At 35.0% G+C, this 19,034-nt stretch overlaps 1 protein-coding gene across 2 annotated transcripts in view; it reads left to right on the top strand.

Moving 5' to 3' along the window:
• Positions 1-2,900: 2,900 nt before the first annotated feature.
• Positions 2,901-19,034, top strand: part of LAMA2 (laminin subunit alpha 2) — a 648,749-nt gene continuing 632,615 nt past the window's right edge. For both annotated transcript variants that reach the window (XM_054490395.2, XM_054490396.2), the window contains exon 1: positions 2,901-3,219. In XM_054490395.2, coding sequence (XP_054346370.2) covers positions 3,108-3,219 — 112 coding nt within the window. In that variant the 5' untranslated portion in view covers positions 2,901-3,107. The remainder of the gene's footprint in view (positions 3,220-19,034) is intronic.

Here is a 19,034-nt window from a genome sequence, read left to right on the forward strand (position 1 = left end):
GTAAATGTACTTGACAAAGGTCTTTTCTCTAGAATATGTATTTAAATCTTATTAATAATCTGGCAAACAAAGCAAAATGAGCAAAGATTTGAAGAATTTCACAAAATAAGATATACAAATGACCATTAAGCACATGAAAATATGTTCAGCATCATCAAAGAAGTGCAAATGACACCACCAATGAGGTATCACCACACAAGCACTAGAATGGCTAAAATGTAACAATATTAGATGTTAATAAAGCCATGGAGTATCTGGAACTCCTATATATTGCTGTGGGAGGAATGTAAAATGATACAACAACATTGGAAAAGAGGTCCACAGTTTTGTATAGCGCTAATTACATACCTGATAATATAACTCCTAAGACTTGATAGGAATAGAGAAATATAAACATGTCCATGCAAACACTGTGTTTAAATAATCATAGCAATTTTATTCTTCATAGCCCCAAATTGGAACAACCCAAACGTACTTTAATAGTTGAATGTATTAAAAAATTGTGATATATCCATATGATATAGAATGATAGATACTATTAGAAAGATAGAATATTACTCAGCGATGAAAAGGAATGTACTACTGATACAAGCAACATGACTATACCTCCAAAACATGTTGCAAAGTGAAAGAAGCCAGACACAAAAGATTACTATTTTATTATTGTATTTACATGAAATATGAGAATAGTTATAATCTATAGTGACAAAATTAGATCAGCGGTTGCCTTTTTCTGGGAATGGAGGTTGGGGGATTTATTGCAAAACGTCAGAAAGAAAACTTTTTGAGATTATAGAAATAGACTATATATTGGGTACTTCGTCAGATGAGTATTTACATCTAAAAAATGTTTCAAATGAGCATATTTATTGTGTGTAAATTGTACCTTATTTAGGTTTATTTGGAAAAAATATAGCTCTAAATATACTGGTTCATTTTAATTTGGGTTAAATATTTAAGAATTTTTTTCCATGTGCTGAATCAAACAAGTAGAGTTGACAGCGGAGATCATAGTCTTACTCTCAAGGCATTTTCATGTAAAATGGGAGCTCAGGTAACTGCAGTAACTGCAGAAAAGCAGGTACAAATATTAATTATAAAATCCTGGGAAAATGTAAAGAAGAAGGGGATAGAGGGAACACAGTATATCTTCATTCCACAATTAGAGTTAGCAGCTGCATCATTCTGATTTTCCTTTTTATTCATTTCAGATTAACTAATTTGAGTTGAGGCCACAACACGGTTGAGTAAAAATAATCATTCTGAGAATAGCAATAGGTTTAGAAGGTTAATTTAGGGTGCCTCTCTGTTATTAGATGTACCTGAAAAACACTTTTAGGCAAAATTAGACCAAATTAAAAACACTGGGGTTTCAATTGTAATAAACTCTCAAATATAAGTTTTATTATTGTTTATTATAATAATAAATAATAAATAACGTACAAGTGTGCAGACATGGGCAGACTACATTTTGCAAATTTCCACAGTAAGGTAAAAGGATTATAAAGCTTTCTGGTATAACATTAACAGAACTAAAAAACATGAATAATATTAACGAATGGGCTTTGGCTAGTGATTTTCAATAAATTCTCTTCGAAGCAATACTCTGTTGATTTTACTGAAAGAAAATTCAACTTTAATATAATATTTAGATAAATCAATACAATATCTTAACTATAAAATAAAAAAACTATCTATATTAGACAATATGTATTTCAATATATAAATGCTTGGGTAAAACTACCTTAGGAGGCAAAATAAAATAAAAGTTTGCACCTATTCTTAGATGACCCCAGTGTAATCGATGGGGTGTTGATATTGTGCTGGTGACTCAAGTACCATGGGCAAGGTTGTCATCAGTGATGTGCTTCTCTGAAAGCACATTTTTACACTCATTGACAAATGGGTGTAAAATCCAAAAACACAAAGTAAATTATCTTCTCAATGTATATAGTAGATGCCTCATGGAAAAAAAAACACACACACACACAAAAATTTGATGTGGAAACAAACTTAAATTAGGTTTCAAATATAAGGCAAGCTTTTGTTGTTTTGTTTGTTTGTTTACTCACTACATAAATGACCAGTGACCCATTCAGAAGTCTAAGGACAAAATATGTTGTAGGACTGTCCTGACCACTGAGGGACAGCTCACACCCTGACCCCGCAGTACACTAAGGCCTGCAGTACCCACCGTTCCCGGAGTAAACCAAAAGACATCCTGTGACTCACAAAATCCATTAAGGAGTTGTTTTAAACCTTATGAGAACCACTGACCTAGACCATAAAAAACAAACGAAAAAACAACAAAAACTAGGAATGGCAGTAGTTCTGTTGAGTTAAAGAGGAGAAAGAGGAGAAACCAGGACTGGAAGAGATGAAATTGTGAGTCTGGAAGGAAACTATTGCAAAGGCCTTTATTACCTTTAAGTAAATGTCTCCTAACTGAACTGAAAGCCTTCATTCTAACCATTAGTTTGGTCAGGAACATTTCAGGGACGCCAGGGGGGCTGTTTTATTTTGCACTCCCTTTACTGCCCTCCCAGCAGCCTACCTAGCAGTAAGTTCCCCAGCCTGCAGTGTCCCCAGAGGGCACCTACCCTCGGCTAGTAACTTCTCAGACACTCTGGCCTTGGGGACGTCTTGGATCTTCTAGGTAGACAGTGGCTGCACACAGTTTTGCCAGGCCTTTCTCAAGAGGTAAAAGTTCCTAGCTGTTTGCATTTCCCAGAAATAATGTTTTCCATGTGTAGGGATTTTACAGATTTCAAAGTGCTTTTATGTCAATTACTTTCTTTAATTTAAAAGAAGTTCAGATACCAGGTCAAGCTAGGAATGATCCGGTCTCAGAGGGAAGGAGCGCTCTAGGAAAGGAGGATCCTTTAATAGAGGGCCGTCCTGGGGCCGCGTGCCCGGGGAAGGCGAGAGTGGAGGAGTGTCCTCTTTCTCCCCCACCCTCAGGCGGCGGCCCGGCCAAAGCCAGAGGGGGCTGTCTCCTCCTCTTCCCCAGCAGCTGCTGCTCGCTCAGCTCACAAGCCAAGGCCAGGGGACAGGGCGGCAGCGACTCCTCTGGCTCCTGAGAAGTGGATCCGGTCGGGGCCACTACGATGCCGGGAGCCGCCGGGGTCCTCCTCCTCCTGCTGCTCTCCGGAGGCCTCGGGGGCGTACAGGCGCAGCGGCCGCAGCAGCAGCGGCACTCACAGGCACATCAGCAAAGAGGTACAGTCGAGGCATGGGTTTGGGTTGCATCCTTTGCCGGGACCGAGACTCCTCACTTCTTCCACTCTTCCGAGACTTGCTGTCTGGGGACTGCCGTCTTGCTTTGCCTTCAAAGAGTGCGCTTTGGGGCAAGAGGAACTTGAAGCAAGTTCAAGTTCAATGCCTTGAGAGAGTAGTGTAAGGGGGAATTACCTAAGTCCTGCAAAAGGAACGGGGAGTGCTTTTCATTGTTCATTCGTTTCGAAGAGGTCTTGCTATCACGATACATCCTGTAAATTGATTTTTGAAATCTTTCCAGGAGGAAAACTTTTTCTAATTGGAAAAAAAAGAATTTCTTCAAATCAGACCCCATCCTGCAAAGAAAGGTTTCCCAAGCTGTGTGGTTCATCCTGGGACTTTAGGGAGGGTAGCTGATGCCTCTAAAAAAAAATTACATACATATATGTAAGTTTTACAGAACTTTGTTTTCAACTTTTAAAACGGGATTTCTAAAGAAGTTATGTGTTTTTTTTCTTTCATGGCAATGGCGCCTCCAGCCTCACCTTTTTCAAACCCACATCTTATCTTCATATCCAATTTTACTGTAGTGAAATCGTGAAATTTCTCCTTTTGCTTAAATACAGAGGAGACTTCTATGTCACGTGTACTTTAAGGCCACAGTGACTGGATATACACTTTGGAGGACTTTGGAAGATGGCTGTATTTAATGTAACTTAAATAACTTATTTTCCTCAGAGCCTCTTAGTGTTTATGTATATATATATATCTCATTTCTGAAACTTTGGGGAGTCTTTGAAGAGTTATTTTATTATCATGAATTTTACAGGAAGCACATGTGTAGCATTGTAAGACATACTTTGTAACACATTATTTCAGCAAACAATTCTTTAAGTTGGAAAACTTGTATCAAAGTAAAAAAAGAAAAAGAAATATTTATTATTCGGTTTTAAATATCAAAATGTTTAAGGTAAGAGTACAAAATCTGTAGGTTAGAAGCTTTTAAAAGTTTTAATGAGGCTGAATCTGCTTAAGTTTTGAAGTATATTATCCTTCTTCCAGTTAACTTCTAGCCAAGTCAGTAGTTCTGATATTTGTTCTTATAATCTAGCATTTTTAGCGGTACTGCTTTTTAAGAAGTAAAGAGATATCCCAAGCTCTTTCTATAATAATAACTCCCTGATTAAAATTCTTGGAATAAAAATGACCTTGCATTCACTGTATAACTTTTTTTCTTCTATTTTTGCTTTTACTTCTCTGAGAGGTAAAATGGGGCCAATATGACTTAATTAATAGAATTTATGAGAGTGATTTTAAGAGTATCTCTGGCCACTTATTTTTAAAAATTCTACTTTTAACTATTAAACTTTGCTCAATTACAAGATGTGTTTAAACAAGACATAATACTTTAACAATGTTAGGCAGCTGGGAGAAATGAGGGGCCAGGGGCACCAATCCTTATGCCCACTTGGAATGGGGCAGAAACTCAAAGCATGCAGAGTAGGGATCAAGTAAATTGTTGCTAAGAATTATCCTGAGCACACACAGGATTTCTCTTTTTTCCTCTCCCTTCTTATTTACTCTCTTTTCAAATAGGTAATATTAACTCTGATTTCTATGACCCAGGCACAAGATGAAGTGAATTCAGGAGGAAGGATTTATACTACCATTTTGTCAAGATACCACTTAAATGCTACATACAATAAGGAATTTTATTCAAAATAGCTACAACATACAATCTACTATAGGCTGCTATAATCTGCATTCTAGTATATATTATTGTCTTTGTCATAGACCATTTACAATATATCTGGAGGTTGGCTCAAGGATAAATGACTTAAACCTGTTAATGTTAAAAGTATGTAAAATTCATGAAACTTTAAAATTGGATAGTGATTTATGATTTAAAAATGCCTTATGTACATGATCTTTATTCGCCTTCAGATACTATTATTCTCAAAGGACAAATTTAGAACTTAGGCTTCCAGTAGTTGTAATTTAAGTTTACATAAGAATAACTTCATTTTCAACAACTAAAACACTTCCGGTATTGTTTGTGCTGAATTCCCTTTTTTATGGTTCCAAGATTTCTTTCCATTAATTTTTTAGGCCGTGTTTTCTTTTCAGTGTTGTTCCATTGAAGCAAGTCCTCTGTGAAAATCATGGGATATGAGTTTGACTGGAGAAGGGTTTTCCTGGCTATGATCAGCTTTTCTGTTTTCGATTATACTAGCACTGACCTTTCTAGGCAAGCGCTAAATGTGCAGAAGTTCTATTTCCCCTTATAATTCGACGCCAATTTATTAAGAATTTTTGACATGAATCAACCAATTTTAGATGTTGCAATTGAGTTAGAAACATAACCAGACTTTTTGTTTTTTACTTTTTCTTTGAAATCTTATGTGGTTTCTATAGCATACTCGATTGTAGTATGAATAGCATTGATTCAGCAAGAATGATATTCCAAGGAAATTCTTTAGCTATATTTAAAATTGACAAAATAGAATGATGTAATCAAAATGACTCTGCATTTCAGCAAGGCAGTGTCTAAAATGTTTTCGGATATTCTTGTGAATAATAAGTGGAAACTGAAGCATAATGGTAGGTAAATTGCAACTGATTGAAAAATAGTTCACAAAGAATATTGCATAGTGGATTAAGGTCAATCCAGAAAGAAGTCTCTAGCAGTGCAACAGAGGTTTTCTTATGCTCAGCTATCTTGGTAATGGCTTGATGGAAAATGTAAAATCCAAGCTTATCAGAACTGCAGGTGGTCCAAAATTGATACAGGTGGCTAAGCTGGTTACTAGCAAGTTCAGAAATTTTAAAGGTCTCTATAGCCTGGACCATGAATGGCACCTACATGAAGTTCCTTTTATTATTCATATCCACATGTTAAAAAAAAAAGTCCATTTGTGCTCTTCTGGAATTTAGTTATATCCTTTATATGTTTAGGAATGAATATGAAGACAGGAAGAGAAAGGCCACTCTGAATTGCAGCAAGTTCGATATGAACATATAGTGTAATATAGTGACAAAAAAGGTTGGCTCACTTTTATACAAAACTCATAGAAGCACATAGGTCTGTTGGTTAACACACATTTAGGTATTTCATTGACAAATGGGTGTAGATGCAGAGAAGGGAGAGCAGAATGGTTAAGAGTCTGAGAAGATTTTCAGAAGAGGAATGTCCCTAGTAAAATCTTTCCATCTGAACAAGGAAAGATTTAGGGAAGGCAATCATAGGAAATGTCCTCAAATTTTCAGAAGAGTCGTTATGTTAAAGAGGGACTATTCTAAAGGCTGCAGGTGGATCCATAGAAGAACATGACAAACAACCAGGTTTGAATTTTATAATATGGAGAAAACGGCTCCTCTCCTCACTTCCTCCCCACATCATTTTGAGTTGTTCAGAAATAGCTGAATTGTGTTTGAGCAGCTTGCTTCTGGAAATGACCATGCAGTGATCAGATGTACAGTTAGTGAGGGATGCTTTATGAGAGAATGCCTCTACTGAGAGGAAGTTAAGACTCATCAACTGTCTAGCCATTTTTCAATTCTAAGATTCTAATATTATAGTCTATTGCTTTTAGAGTGCATACTTGTATTTAAATTTCTGAATTCTTAAAATGTCAAGAAAATGTTAAATATATAAAAATGTGTTTTTAATTCCCTTCTGGGATTTAAAATAAAAACATGTTTGAGACAATCCTCACACATTTTTGGCAAGAATACTTAGATATTTAGCATGGATTTTCCACATCACCATCAATTGCACAGTTCTAAAACATCTTGTGTTATAACATGCAAGAATACTTTACAAATTACCTGAGAAATTTTCAGGGGATTCATAGTGGCCATAAACCTGGAATTAATTTTTTTAAATATTTTTCTTTGCTGCATATGTAACTTTTTGGCTTGTTTGCCATATACTGACCTAATCGTTTAGTAAAAATGATTCATAACAGATAAAATGCATGGCATTTCAACATATTCAAAATATTTATATGAACATATTCAACACTGAATATTATAGATGTGATAGAATTAATAAAATTTATATAAATTTTATATTATGTTATATTTCACTTATCAATGTGTACAGATTTCTGGTCTATCTTAAGATTTTTCTACCCTAGGATTTCATGCAAACTAATGAACTGGATCTATATCAAGAGATGCTGGGGGCTGGGCAAGGTGGCTCACTCCTGTAATCGCAGCACTTTGGGAGGCCTAGGTGAGTGGATCACCTGAGGTCAGGAGTTCAAGACCAGCCTGACCAACACAACAGAAACCGTGTCTCTACTAAAAATACAAAAATTAGCCAGGTGTGGTGGCATGTGCCTGTAATCCCAGCTACTCGGGAGGCTGAGGCAAGAGAATCACTTGAACCCTGGAGGCAGAGTTTGCAGTGAGCCGAGATCGTGTCATTGCACTCCAGCTTGGGCAACAGAGGGAGACTCTATCTCAAAAAAACAAAACAAAACAAAAATTTAAAAAGAATTGCAACTTATCATCTGTCCAGTTTACAGTAGGGCCTTATTTAGCATCTAGAAACCATGTGAAAAAGATCAGGAAGAAATTATTGTAAATAATTATTGTAAATGGTTGCACAAGTGGTTTAACTCCTAATCTAGAAGATTCGGGTTTAGGATTTGTTTACAGTTGCAACTTGAAACTTGATAGCTAAACAGGAATTTAGGCAGAAGCTCAGTTTCAGTAAATGAGAAAACAAGATAGAGTTTAGAGAAAGATAAAAGTAGATTTTCCAGGCTTAGTATATACCAAGCAGATAGAAATAAAACTAATTCTAGGCTTTCCCCATTGGTAAGACTGAATTTAGAGGTCAGAAGTTGTGAAGGAAATTGGTGGGGTTGGGCCTATATGCATTGGAATGTGGTAAATGAATGAATGTTTACAGTGAATAAAGAAGATAAAAAAAATTCCTGCTCTTGTGGAACTAATATTTAGTTGAGATGGAGATGAGCAGACAGGACTATGATGAATATATAATGAAGCAACATAAGGACACCTATATTGTATAAAATGTAGTTGATGAAAAATGCCCTGGACAAACAAATACAACGGGGTAAGGACAGTCAGGAGTTCTAGGAATGGAGGGAGGTTGATGGCTATTTTAAATAGTTGGTAAAGGTTGACCTCTTTGAAAGGATCTCACTTGGGCAAACACTTGAAGGTGACGTGGGAGTGATTTGTGCAGTTATCAGGGGGAAGAGTACTCTCTGTACAGGGAGCAGGCCTGTGAGGATCTAAGCTTGGAGCATGGTGAGAAGGCTCAGAGGAGAAATGGGAAACTGGAACACATAGCATTGTTGACCTTAATTGTAAAGATTTTGCCTTTTTGTCTGAGTGAGAAGAGGAGGCATCGGTGAGTTTTAACAGAGTTAAATAAATGAATAAAATCACAGTTATTTTTTTTCTCAAATACGCACTAATCTGTGGGACTAGACCAACAGTCCAAGCATAGAATTATTTTAGATTTATCTCTTGTCCCAAACACTCCATTGATAGAACACATTTAAGTGATTCTACGTTCAAGAGCATTCCACTTCAACCATCTTATCATGGTGAAGCTCAGATGCGTCTTTGTAACACTTCTTTTCTTCCCTTTGGCAACGCAGTGCTATTCCATTATTCAAAATATATCAGAACCTCAGAAACAACTTGTGTGCAGGGAACTTCCACAGCTTTTAAAATTTTTGCTCCAGTGTAGTTAGAAATATGACAGATTTTTAAGGGTAATTTTAAATAGTATGCACTTTAAAACAAAAATGAATTATTCACAATCCCGCATGGACATATAGGTACTTTGGAGTTCCCTTTTTTATTATCTATTTCAGTATGAAACGCTAAAGTTTAGACCCAATTGTTGAAAATGACATAGTGATGTATTGATCTGATGATTTCTTTTATGATATGAAATTTGAAATGCTACATCTTTTACATTCAGAAACTTATTCTATGTTCTGTTTCCATTTTTGTTACTGTTTTAAGAATCACTTGTAAGCTTTAGCAATAACCTTTTGGAGTATAGTAATGCAATTTTGGCCTAATTTAATTCTGTCATTTAGAACAAAAAAGGCAAAAAAATTGGATAGCTTTTCCTTCTCTCTCCCTCTCTTCTCTTTCTCCCTTCCTTTCTTCCTTCCTCCCTTTCTTTATTTTCGTTTTCCTTTAGTATTCTTCCTGTGAATAAAATAAGGTAATTAAAATAGATAATTCTAACAAATATAACATTTAGGAAGATAGTAAGGCAAAACTTTACTTAAATCTTTCTTATTAAAAGCCACAGGTAATTACTATCTAAAGATAGCTTGAGACATATTTTCAGGGTTAGTTAAAGCTAAAGACATTTGCTTGTCAAAGATGTATAATATGGGTTTAAAAATGTTTTTCTCCTAAGTAATCTTGAGTGTGGATCTTAATATGGGAACTTTATGCTATTTGGATTTTATTTGGACATGTGACATTTGCAAAAGATCGTTGAGGATTGCCTATTAATGGGTTATTATTCATAATATCGGCCTCTGCGACATGCCTAATCTAGTTCAAATAACAAGTTAATCTATGCAAATTCCTGATGATGAAAACCTCAGGAGCTATTTAGTGCCTGGCACTTAGGAAATGTACCTTGTGCAATGTTAAGTATGTCTCTGTATGTGTAGTCCACTCAACTGACCCCCGAACTGTGTACCTCCCCAAGGCTCTTCATTTAGCTGCGTCTTGAGTGCCAGATGGTTTAGATTGGTATAATAATATGTAGTGCATTGTGAGCATTAACACATTTACTTACATAGCAGAGCTGTTTAGTAGATTAATATAATTATCCTCAGTTTGTAGAAGGAAAATATGCCCAGCAACTTGTCAAGGACAAACAAAAATTCCAATGCTTATTTTAGAGTTAGAAATTAAATTACGGTCCTGGTCTTGACTTTGTGGATCCTAACTATCATCTGTTTTGGACTTTTATATATTTATCTTTTATAAAATACCCTGAGGAAAAAAAATATCCATTTCTGAGTTATGTTAGTCTATCATAACCAGAGATTCATTTGGTAATATGGAAGAACAAAAAATAAAATGTGTAGTCTTGAAGGGTCTTTTTCATTTAAATACACACACACACACACACACACACACGCTGCTTATTACTATGTAGACATATACACACGTGTATTACTTAAAACTATGCATTAATTCAAATGCATTCATCAAATTTTAGTGTTTACATCCTTAGAACTTTGATTACTGGACACTAGGCTATAAGAAAATATTAATTGATTCTTTATTGGCTTTTCTGAAGTAACTTTACAGAAGTTACTTCAGCAAGCTAGAAACACAATGGTATTTATTATACTGTATAATGAACTCTTTAAGAACAGTCAATGTGTAAATGTCAGTAAATGAAAAGAGCAAGAACCAAACAGATATACCTAAGAATCAGAGCAAGGTTAATCTCAAAATTCCTTCTGAAAAGATGAAAAACTTTGACATGTTCATAAAAACATTTAAAGACTTTCATTTGAAGTTGAACTCAGTTAAGACAAAAGTTTTCTAATCTCCCAGATTTTGAGAGGGTGTGTTTGTGTATGTATGTAATTGCAGCACCAGTGCACATGTACCATTTACAGCCTAGCACTCACAGGACCTAATTTGTATATTTAGTATGTTGTCTGTTTGATTTTTGTTGTCTTAAGGTATTAGATTTTGTTTATCAAAATCCTTGAATAAGAAAATCTAAAAATTGAATTTCTAGAAAACTCTAGTTGCCTTGACAAATGATTATGGACCAAAGAATAAATTATAAATGAGACAATTATAATATTCCATCCAGTAGCTATACTGTTAAAATTCCAAGGTATAATCCCTTTCGAGTTGCTTATAACTTAGAAGGTCCTATTCAATAGAAGAAATAGAGTTACTAGAGTTTGCTGCATCAAATATATTTTTTCAAATGCCTACATATTATAGTTGACACAATTTCCTGGCTTATTGCCTTCTGTGCAATTTTCAATTACTGGATGAGACTGAAAGTTTGAAAGAGAATATGAAGCAGTGCAATTGTCATTTCAGTGAGCTACCTTGTCTCATTGGTTTGTCGTGGTGCATACGTAAAACACTGAATATAAAACATGAAACATCTAGTAAGGCCTCAATAAATGTTCATTTTCAAAATGCCTCAAAAAATGAATTAAACCTAACAACCTAACATGACATTCTCTGGCTGAAAGAAACACTCTTCTCCAACATCATCTGGTATACCAAATTCAGTTGAGACTGTTTGTGAACGAAAGAATTTGCTTATATACTTGAACACACAAGTATTTGAATTCTGTTCTAATTAGAATTTGTGCTGCAGTATTTCTTTATTCTCAACTTTATAGCTTAGCCTACAATAAATACTCTTATCAATACGTACCTCTTTATACCTTTAGTTTCCACATACAGTACTCTGCTTTGGAGGTAACTGAATCGTAGAAAACGTATGGACTTAGGAGAAGGCTAGAATCGGATTCATACCCAAGTCACCACTTTACTAAGATCAAAAGCCTGAGTCAACGGAGTTAAATTTTCTATTTGTAAAATAGGTTTAGGTTAGATAGTAAATGTGAAAATACTTGCCAGCTAATCAGTAAATACTAGGTCTTTTCTTCTTTATTTTATGAGCATAAAACTAAAAAAAAAATATTTGCTTTGCATATAACATATCCTTTTTGCTTAAGAACGGCAAAATATTCTAAAAATTTCTTTGAGTAGACCCTAAGAGACTATAGATGGCAAGCTATTTATCTCATTGCCAAGAGATTGAATAATTCTGTTGAGGTTACACAGCAAGTCAGTAACAGAGATAAGAAGAAACACAAGTTCCTATAATTAGCTAACAGTTATATTAGTAGCTCTGTGTGAGAAGTGATTTAAAACAGGCAACATGATGGAAATTTTTGCAATAATTTGTAGTTATTCATACTTCAAATGTGATACAATAAACATTTTTTCTAGGAATCTCATTGTTGAATATGTATTTATTTTGTTGATAAACTATTTTTTAAAAACTTCTTTAATACATATATGTTTAGATAAATATATGGCATATAGTAAGCACTTCATAAAGGTTAGTTATTATTCTTAGTCTATGAAGTATATGTTTTCATTGACACCTGCTTGGGTAGAGATGACAATTTGGCATGTTTGACACACAATGTAAGTTAATTTCAGCATGGCCTTCAGTGGAAAGTCTAATTGGATTGCAGAAAATCTCTCAATATAGATTGTCTTTATTTGGACTCTCCCTAATTACTATAGCAAAAAAAATTCTTGGAATACATTATTTAATACAACTCTGGATAGGGAGGATTTTTAGTGTGTCTACTTGTGTATTAAATTTTTAGTGTGTCTATTTTGTATTAAATCTACTATTAAACAAAAAAAACCACCAAAAAACAAAACCAAAAAACCTACTTCAGAAAATCATATAGTACTCTAACAAATCTCTAGAGAAAACTGCTTTTCTAAACTTGAGAACGCTGGATTTTGAAAATATTTCAGACAAAACACTTCTTAAAGGCCCGTTTACCATCAAAAAGTTTCAATCTTGCCTAACACATAATGTGCAACTATTCATGTTTTCATTCTGATAAATTAGAAAAGTCACTGGATTTGTAATTGGAATTCCAGAATATAAATTTTCCCTCTAGCTCTTCCTAAAGAGATTACCTTAAACATGGATAAGTCATTTAACTATTCTGAAATTCAATTTTCCATCTAAAAAATAACAATATAATGTTTGAATCTATTTCATGGGGTTGTTATAAGGGTTAAATAAGGCAGACCATACAAATACCATTATTAATACTAATAAATGACAGAGTTGACCTTAGGCATCATTGGTTATGAAGTTTTCCTCCACCCCCTTTCTTTGTTTTTTTTCCCCAGTGGCTCCTAACCATTTGTTATTAATTGATAATGTTATGTATTAATATACATATATGTATTAATAATGTTAATAATGTTATGTATTAATATACTTAGTTCTCCTGTTTTCAAGGACCCATGACACATAGCTTTCAAATATGGCACAAATTATTTGTTTAGTAAACATATACATACTACTGCATAAGAAGAAAATATGGTATCTGAAAATGTACATCAGTTTCCTACAAACAAGTAGCAAATAGTAAGTATTCAGTGAAATTATAAAACTATCATAAAAATAGTCTAGGAGCTCTGAAACATTTTGTGTCAAGATTCCTTTTTATCCTCTTAAAATAATTGAAACTTTGATTTATGGTATATCTACTATTTGATTGTATTAAAATTAAAATTGGGAAATTTTAAAATGTTTACTTATTAATTTAAAATACCAGTAATAAAACAATTACATGTTGACAAAAAGAACATAACTTTATGAAAAATAATTTTATATCCAAAATAAAACTCTTCAATGTCTGGCTTAATAGAAGAGAACTGGATTCTCATTTCTGCCTCTGCATTCAAATTATTACATGTTATTTTAATTTAAATTATTTTGGTTTAAGCATATTAAGAAATATATAACAACAAACATAGATAAGCTGTTGGAAAAAAGAGGAGTCTTTCAGTGCCTTTTAAGATAGCTGTAAATATTCTTTGATTCTATACCAAAACTCAGTAAGTGGTAGTTTTCAAAAGATTGGCTGCAGTGTGGTATCTGAAACTGCATCAAAGATATTTTTGTACTCTTTTATATCAAAATCCACAGATCTATCTTGCACTTGGAAAGAATTTTACCCATGTGTGATGTTATAGCATCATTCATAGATCATTTGGAAGATACTGATTTACTAGTTATGCAGATCACCCACAACTTGACAGATTTTCTTATAAAATATTTTTAATCACATTTTTCATCACTATTGATCTCACCAGAAAAGTCCCTAAATATTAGAAGCTGTTAATCTCACAATGGTAGAGACAAGTTTTTCGGAATTTTTATTTTCATTTGTAAGTTCACGTAGTTATTGACAAATTTTGTTATTTTTCTTGAAATACAGTTACTTTACTCATTCTTAAGAAAATGTTTATCAAACAAATGAGTCTTAAAAACCATAGTCAGATACTTTTTGTAGTACATAGGGTATTCCACAAGAGAAGTGGCTAGTTTAGCTTGCAGCTGAAAACAATTGTACAAATGCTTTTCCTCAAATCAACCATCATGCTTCAGTATACAGTTGATGTTAAAAAGATGTACCCAAGATTTAATAAATTTAATCATTGTTACTACTTCATCAAGTACATTCATCTGTGAAACTAGTTGTTTATTCTTCTGGGAGTGTGTGGTGGTGAAAAGTAAACTGACCACTAGCATGGTTTAGTACCCCTGCCCATCAGTGTTTCCCACCACTATTGCTTTTGCACCATCAGTGCACATGTCAACACAATGAAAAGGCAGATAATAATTAAATCTTGTTACTAAAAGGATTTTTGAACTTGTGTACCTATGGATAACGTCTTGTGGACTTCCAGGGATTCACAGATCTTTCTTTGAGCTCTACAGGGTTGGACTATAGTTAAGTTCCTCACTGCCTGCCTCTTCACCAATTCTACAAAATCTATAGCCATATGAAGGTAAATTTTGCAATCAGAAAAAGCCAAAACCACTTCAGTTTTTACCTCAGATCTAGTCTAGGAGAGTGATACCATTTCTTTTTAAGGGGGAAGAAATCCAGAAAAGCTTCTTCTGTGGAAAAAGCAGGAAGGGTTAAAACCAGCCAGACATACATAATAGAAATCAAAATCTCTGCCATATCATCTGCCCTTCTTTCTTTCCTTTCACTTGCCCAAACTAGAGTAGAGATAGTGTACTTACCCACAGTTGGACATAGGATGTTATTCCTAATAGATTTAAAAAGTGAACTCACGGCCGGGCACGGTGGCTCACGCCTATAATCCCAGCACTTTGGGAGGCCGAGGCGGGTGGATCACGAGGTCAGGAGATCGAGACCATCCTGGCTAACACGGTGAAACCCCGTCTCTACTAAAAGAAAAAAAAAATGCAAAAATTAGCTGGGCGTGGTGGCGGGCGCCTGTAGTGCCAGCTACCCTGGCGGCTGAGGCAGGAGAATGGCGTGAACCCGGGAGGCGGAGCTTGCAGTGAGCCGAGATCGCGCCACTGCACTCCAGCTTGGGCGACAGAGCGAGACTCCGTGAACTCATGAGCAAGGCTTAGTACAAAGGAAACATACTAATATCTGTAATTCTGAATATTAGCAGAGGAGATTTTTATTCCTTGCTGAGCTCCTGAACTCACATCAGGAGGGGTCCTTTGTACTTTTCACAGAAAGAATTCCTGTTGGAAGCACTGGATATCGTATTTCTCAAAATATGGAATTTCCTTCATTTATTTCTAGCCTTTGAAGTTTTGTGATTTCTAAAGCATTTAAAAGGTTTTGTAATGTTGAGAACCTAAAACGTGATTCTTTTCTCTGTGCCCATCTCATACCATTATATGTGTGTCAAATGGTGGATCTGGTTTCTTTTTCTTATTTGTTGGGAGATGTCCAGAGACTCAAGGATCTATCCTTTGACCACATTTTTCACTCTTCAAGGGCCTCATACTGCTCTGATTTCAGATGTAGAGATATATTGCTTATCAAACACTGATGGGTCTGAACATGAGTGGTAGTAAGATATTTCCAGATTAAGTAGACAAATTGCACAGAACTTTTTAGTACCACAATTTAAATGACTAAATTTTTGAGGTTTATGTGTTTCCAGCCCAATATGTCCTCTCCTTATCTAGTATAATTTATCTTTAAAAATTAGACTGGCTTTGCATATGTCAGATTTTGTATTTAACAGACTTTTTGTATATTTCTTTGTTAGGAAGTGTTCAATGTTAGACAAAGTGAACAGATTACTTTGGAATCCGTGTCCTGGTCCTGCTGAATAACATGCCCTCACCCTCCTTCCATTTTTTTTTTTTCTGCCATACACATTCCAGTAAAATAGAAAGAGTTAATTGATGTGTCCCATATTTATTGTTTTTGTAAATAGCTATAGATACACTTTGCATGTAGATGATGGTATGTTTTAAAATTCTGCAAAAATACCTTTTCAATTCTCTTTGCTCTCTTTCTCAAGCTTTGATAAAATATTTTTCATTCAACTTTTAGGGACCAATTTTCTCCATAGAGTTCCTGATGTGGTGCTACTGGAGTGATGCTGAGAAAACATTATTCTAAATGTTTTTTAGAAACATTTTTTAGAAAACATCATTCACCTAGAATCTGAAATTTTATCTTTATTTATTTATTCCTTTGGATAAAACATTGCCCTCACAGGCTATTCTTTTCTAAAATGTTTGCTGTGCTGTTATTATTCACTTTAATGGAAATTAATTTATCTGCTGACCCTTTTTGACAGTTTAGGACTGTATTAAGTTTTCAGATCTGCTTGGTGAGAAATAGTGAAGTAAAACTAGTTAACATCTATGGAATACCTAACTATGGGCCAGCACTGCTGTAAGCATGTCTCATGCCTTAATTTATCAAAGGTAGATACTATTAATCTCATTTAACAGAAGAGAAAACTGAAATGCAAAATGTTAAGTAACTTTTCAAAAGCCAAACAACCAGTGAACTGGTAGAGACCAAGATTTGGACCAAGGTAGTTCTACTTTGTGGCCCGTTCACCTGCCCATGGCAGCGTGTGACCTCAACCCTGAAAGAGCACAAATTAGTAAGTAAAGGGCTTCCTTTAGTGACATACTGCAGAGGTGATTTTATTTCCCATTTTTGTGAGGTTTCCTATGAAAAGATTAACAATTTAAACAATGTTTACCATTTAGATTCAGCACTATGTCGTGATATATCAGAAAAGTCTATGAACTTTTTTTTTTTAAAGACTCCTTGGAGATAGCAATGAATAAATTCTTAACTGTGTCAGGCATGCCTGAATTTTTTGAGTCATATAAGAGTTTGTAGCACTCCTAGAATTGTTAACTTAATTGGTAAGAGTATGCTTTTTTTCTCTTTGTTGTTGTGTGAAGTGTTAAAGCAAAAATAATCAAGGCCCACGGCTTTTCCTGGTCAATTAATGGATATATGACAAGTGATGGCAAAAGGATAAAGTTATTAACTTAATCATTAATTGGCCCAGGGTATCCCCAAAACCGCAGCTGGAACTGAAGTGCTACAAAAATGACCGTTTTGTTGTTATAGCTTTTCTTTACATAAGGAAATAAATAAGCAAAAAGAGGGAGTATCTTATCTATTTGTTGATCAAATATCTTGTAATTCTGCTTATGGTAACTCCCAGAGTAGAGAATATCATCCAGTTGGCCCCCTTTATGAACTTGGATTGCAATGGAAGTCCTATCGGCCAGTTTACTGGTTAACAGGAGCTGTAGTACTGGAGCTATGACTGCATCAGAAGTCCAGCAGTGTGGGCACAAAGCAGCACAGCACTTTTGAAGTTAGACATCGAGAGTTTGAGTCCTAGATTTCACAAGTTCCTGGCTGAGTGATGTTGCAATAGTGCTGTTGAGCGAGTTAACTTCTTTAAACCTGAGCATCCTCACCTTTAAAAGAATGAAAATAGTAGTGCCTTTTTAAGGATTAAATGGAATTAAGTATTTAATTTGTATTCAGAAGAGGATGGAATCATCATTTAAAGACTTTACAATCAGTGGTGTTTTCAGCATGGACAACTGGAGCTTTAACTTAAAAGATCTAGAAACTGGGCTTGTTGGCCATAGTTTTAGTGTGATTAGAGGTGGTCATAGGCTAGTCTAAGCTGCCGCTATCCTGGTTATGGATGGTAATAGAGCTGCCTATTTATTTGATGTCTTCGCTTAGTTGTCTCCTAGGTCCTTCAAAGTGAACATTTGCCAGGATTGAACATAGGTACTCCGCATTTCCTCAACTCCTTTCCCATCAGCTTTTCCCAACTCAGAAAATGGTACCATCATTCACCCCTTGAATCAAATTTGACATCTAGAAGTTACTATTAACTTCTCTCTTTCCTTCACCTCCCAGATTGAAATAATCAGCATATCTGTCATCCACACCACCAGAGTTTATTCCATAAATATCCACATCTTTTTGTCCCTATTGCCTTCTAGACCACAGCACTCTTTTTTTGCCTATGCAACTTCAGCATCCTCCCAGCTGCTCTCCCTTCTTTTCTCTTTTCCATTTCACAATCAATTTTCCACGCAATAGGCAAAGTGAACTCTGAAAATAGTAAATCAGATTAGGTCTTTCCTCTGCTTAAAACCTTTCAATGCATTTCTATTATAAGAATAAATTCTAAATTCATTAGATTTTAAGGCTATTCATGACAGCTCTTGTAATTTTCTCTGATTTCAAATTATTCTCTTTTTCTGCTATTTTCCAGCAACAATAAAGACTTTTTTTCCATCTCAAGGCCTTCGTCCTTGCTGTTCCTCTGTCCAGAGCATTGTTCCATTAGATCCCTGATGGCTGTCTCCTTCTCAATATTCCAATCTCATGTCAAATGTCACCTCTTACAGAGGCCTTTCCAGAGGACCACTTTAAATTAGCTTCTGTCAGGCACTCATCTCCCTGTTGTAATTTCTTTGAACAATTAAATGTTTATCTTGAATACCCTTGTTTATTTACTTTTCTTCTTTGTCGTTTGTCTCCCCAGACTTTTGGAATATGAATTTTGTTATAAAATGGGCTTCGTCTCCAGAGCTGAGGAGATACATAAATATTTTTTATTTTGAATTAACACATGGCTGTGTTCAGGCTCTTCTGAATGTAATCCCATGGAGGAGGTCAAAAGTGGATTCCTGT

This window comes from Pongo pygmaeus, chromosome 5 (assembly GCF_028885625.2).
Source record: "Pongo pygmaeus isolate AG05252 chromosome 5, NHGRI_mPonPyg2-v2.0_pri, whole genome shotgun sequence".
NCBI lineage: Eukaryota > Metazoa > Chordata > Mammalia > Primates > Hominidae > Pongo > Pongo pygmaeus.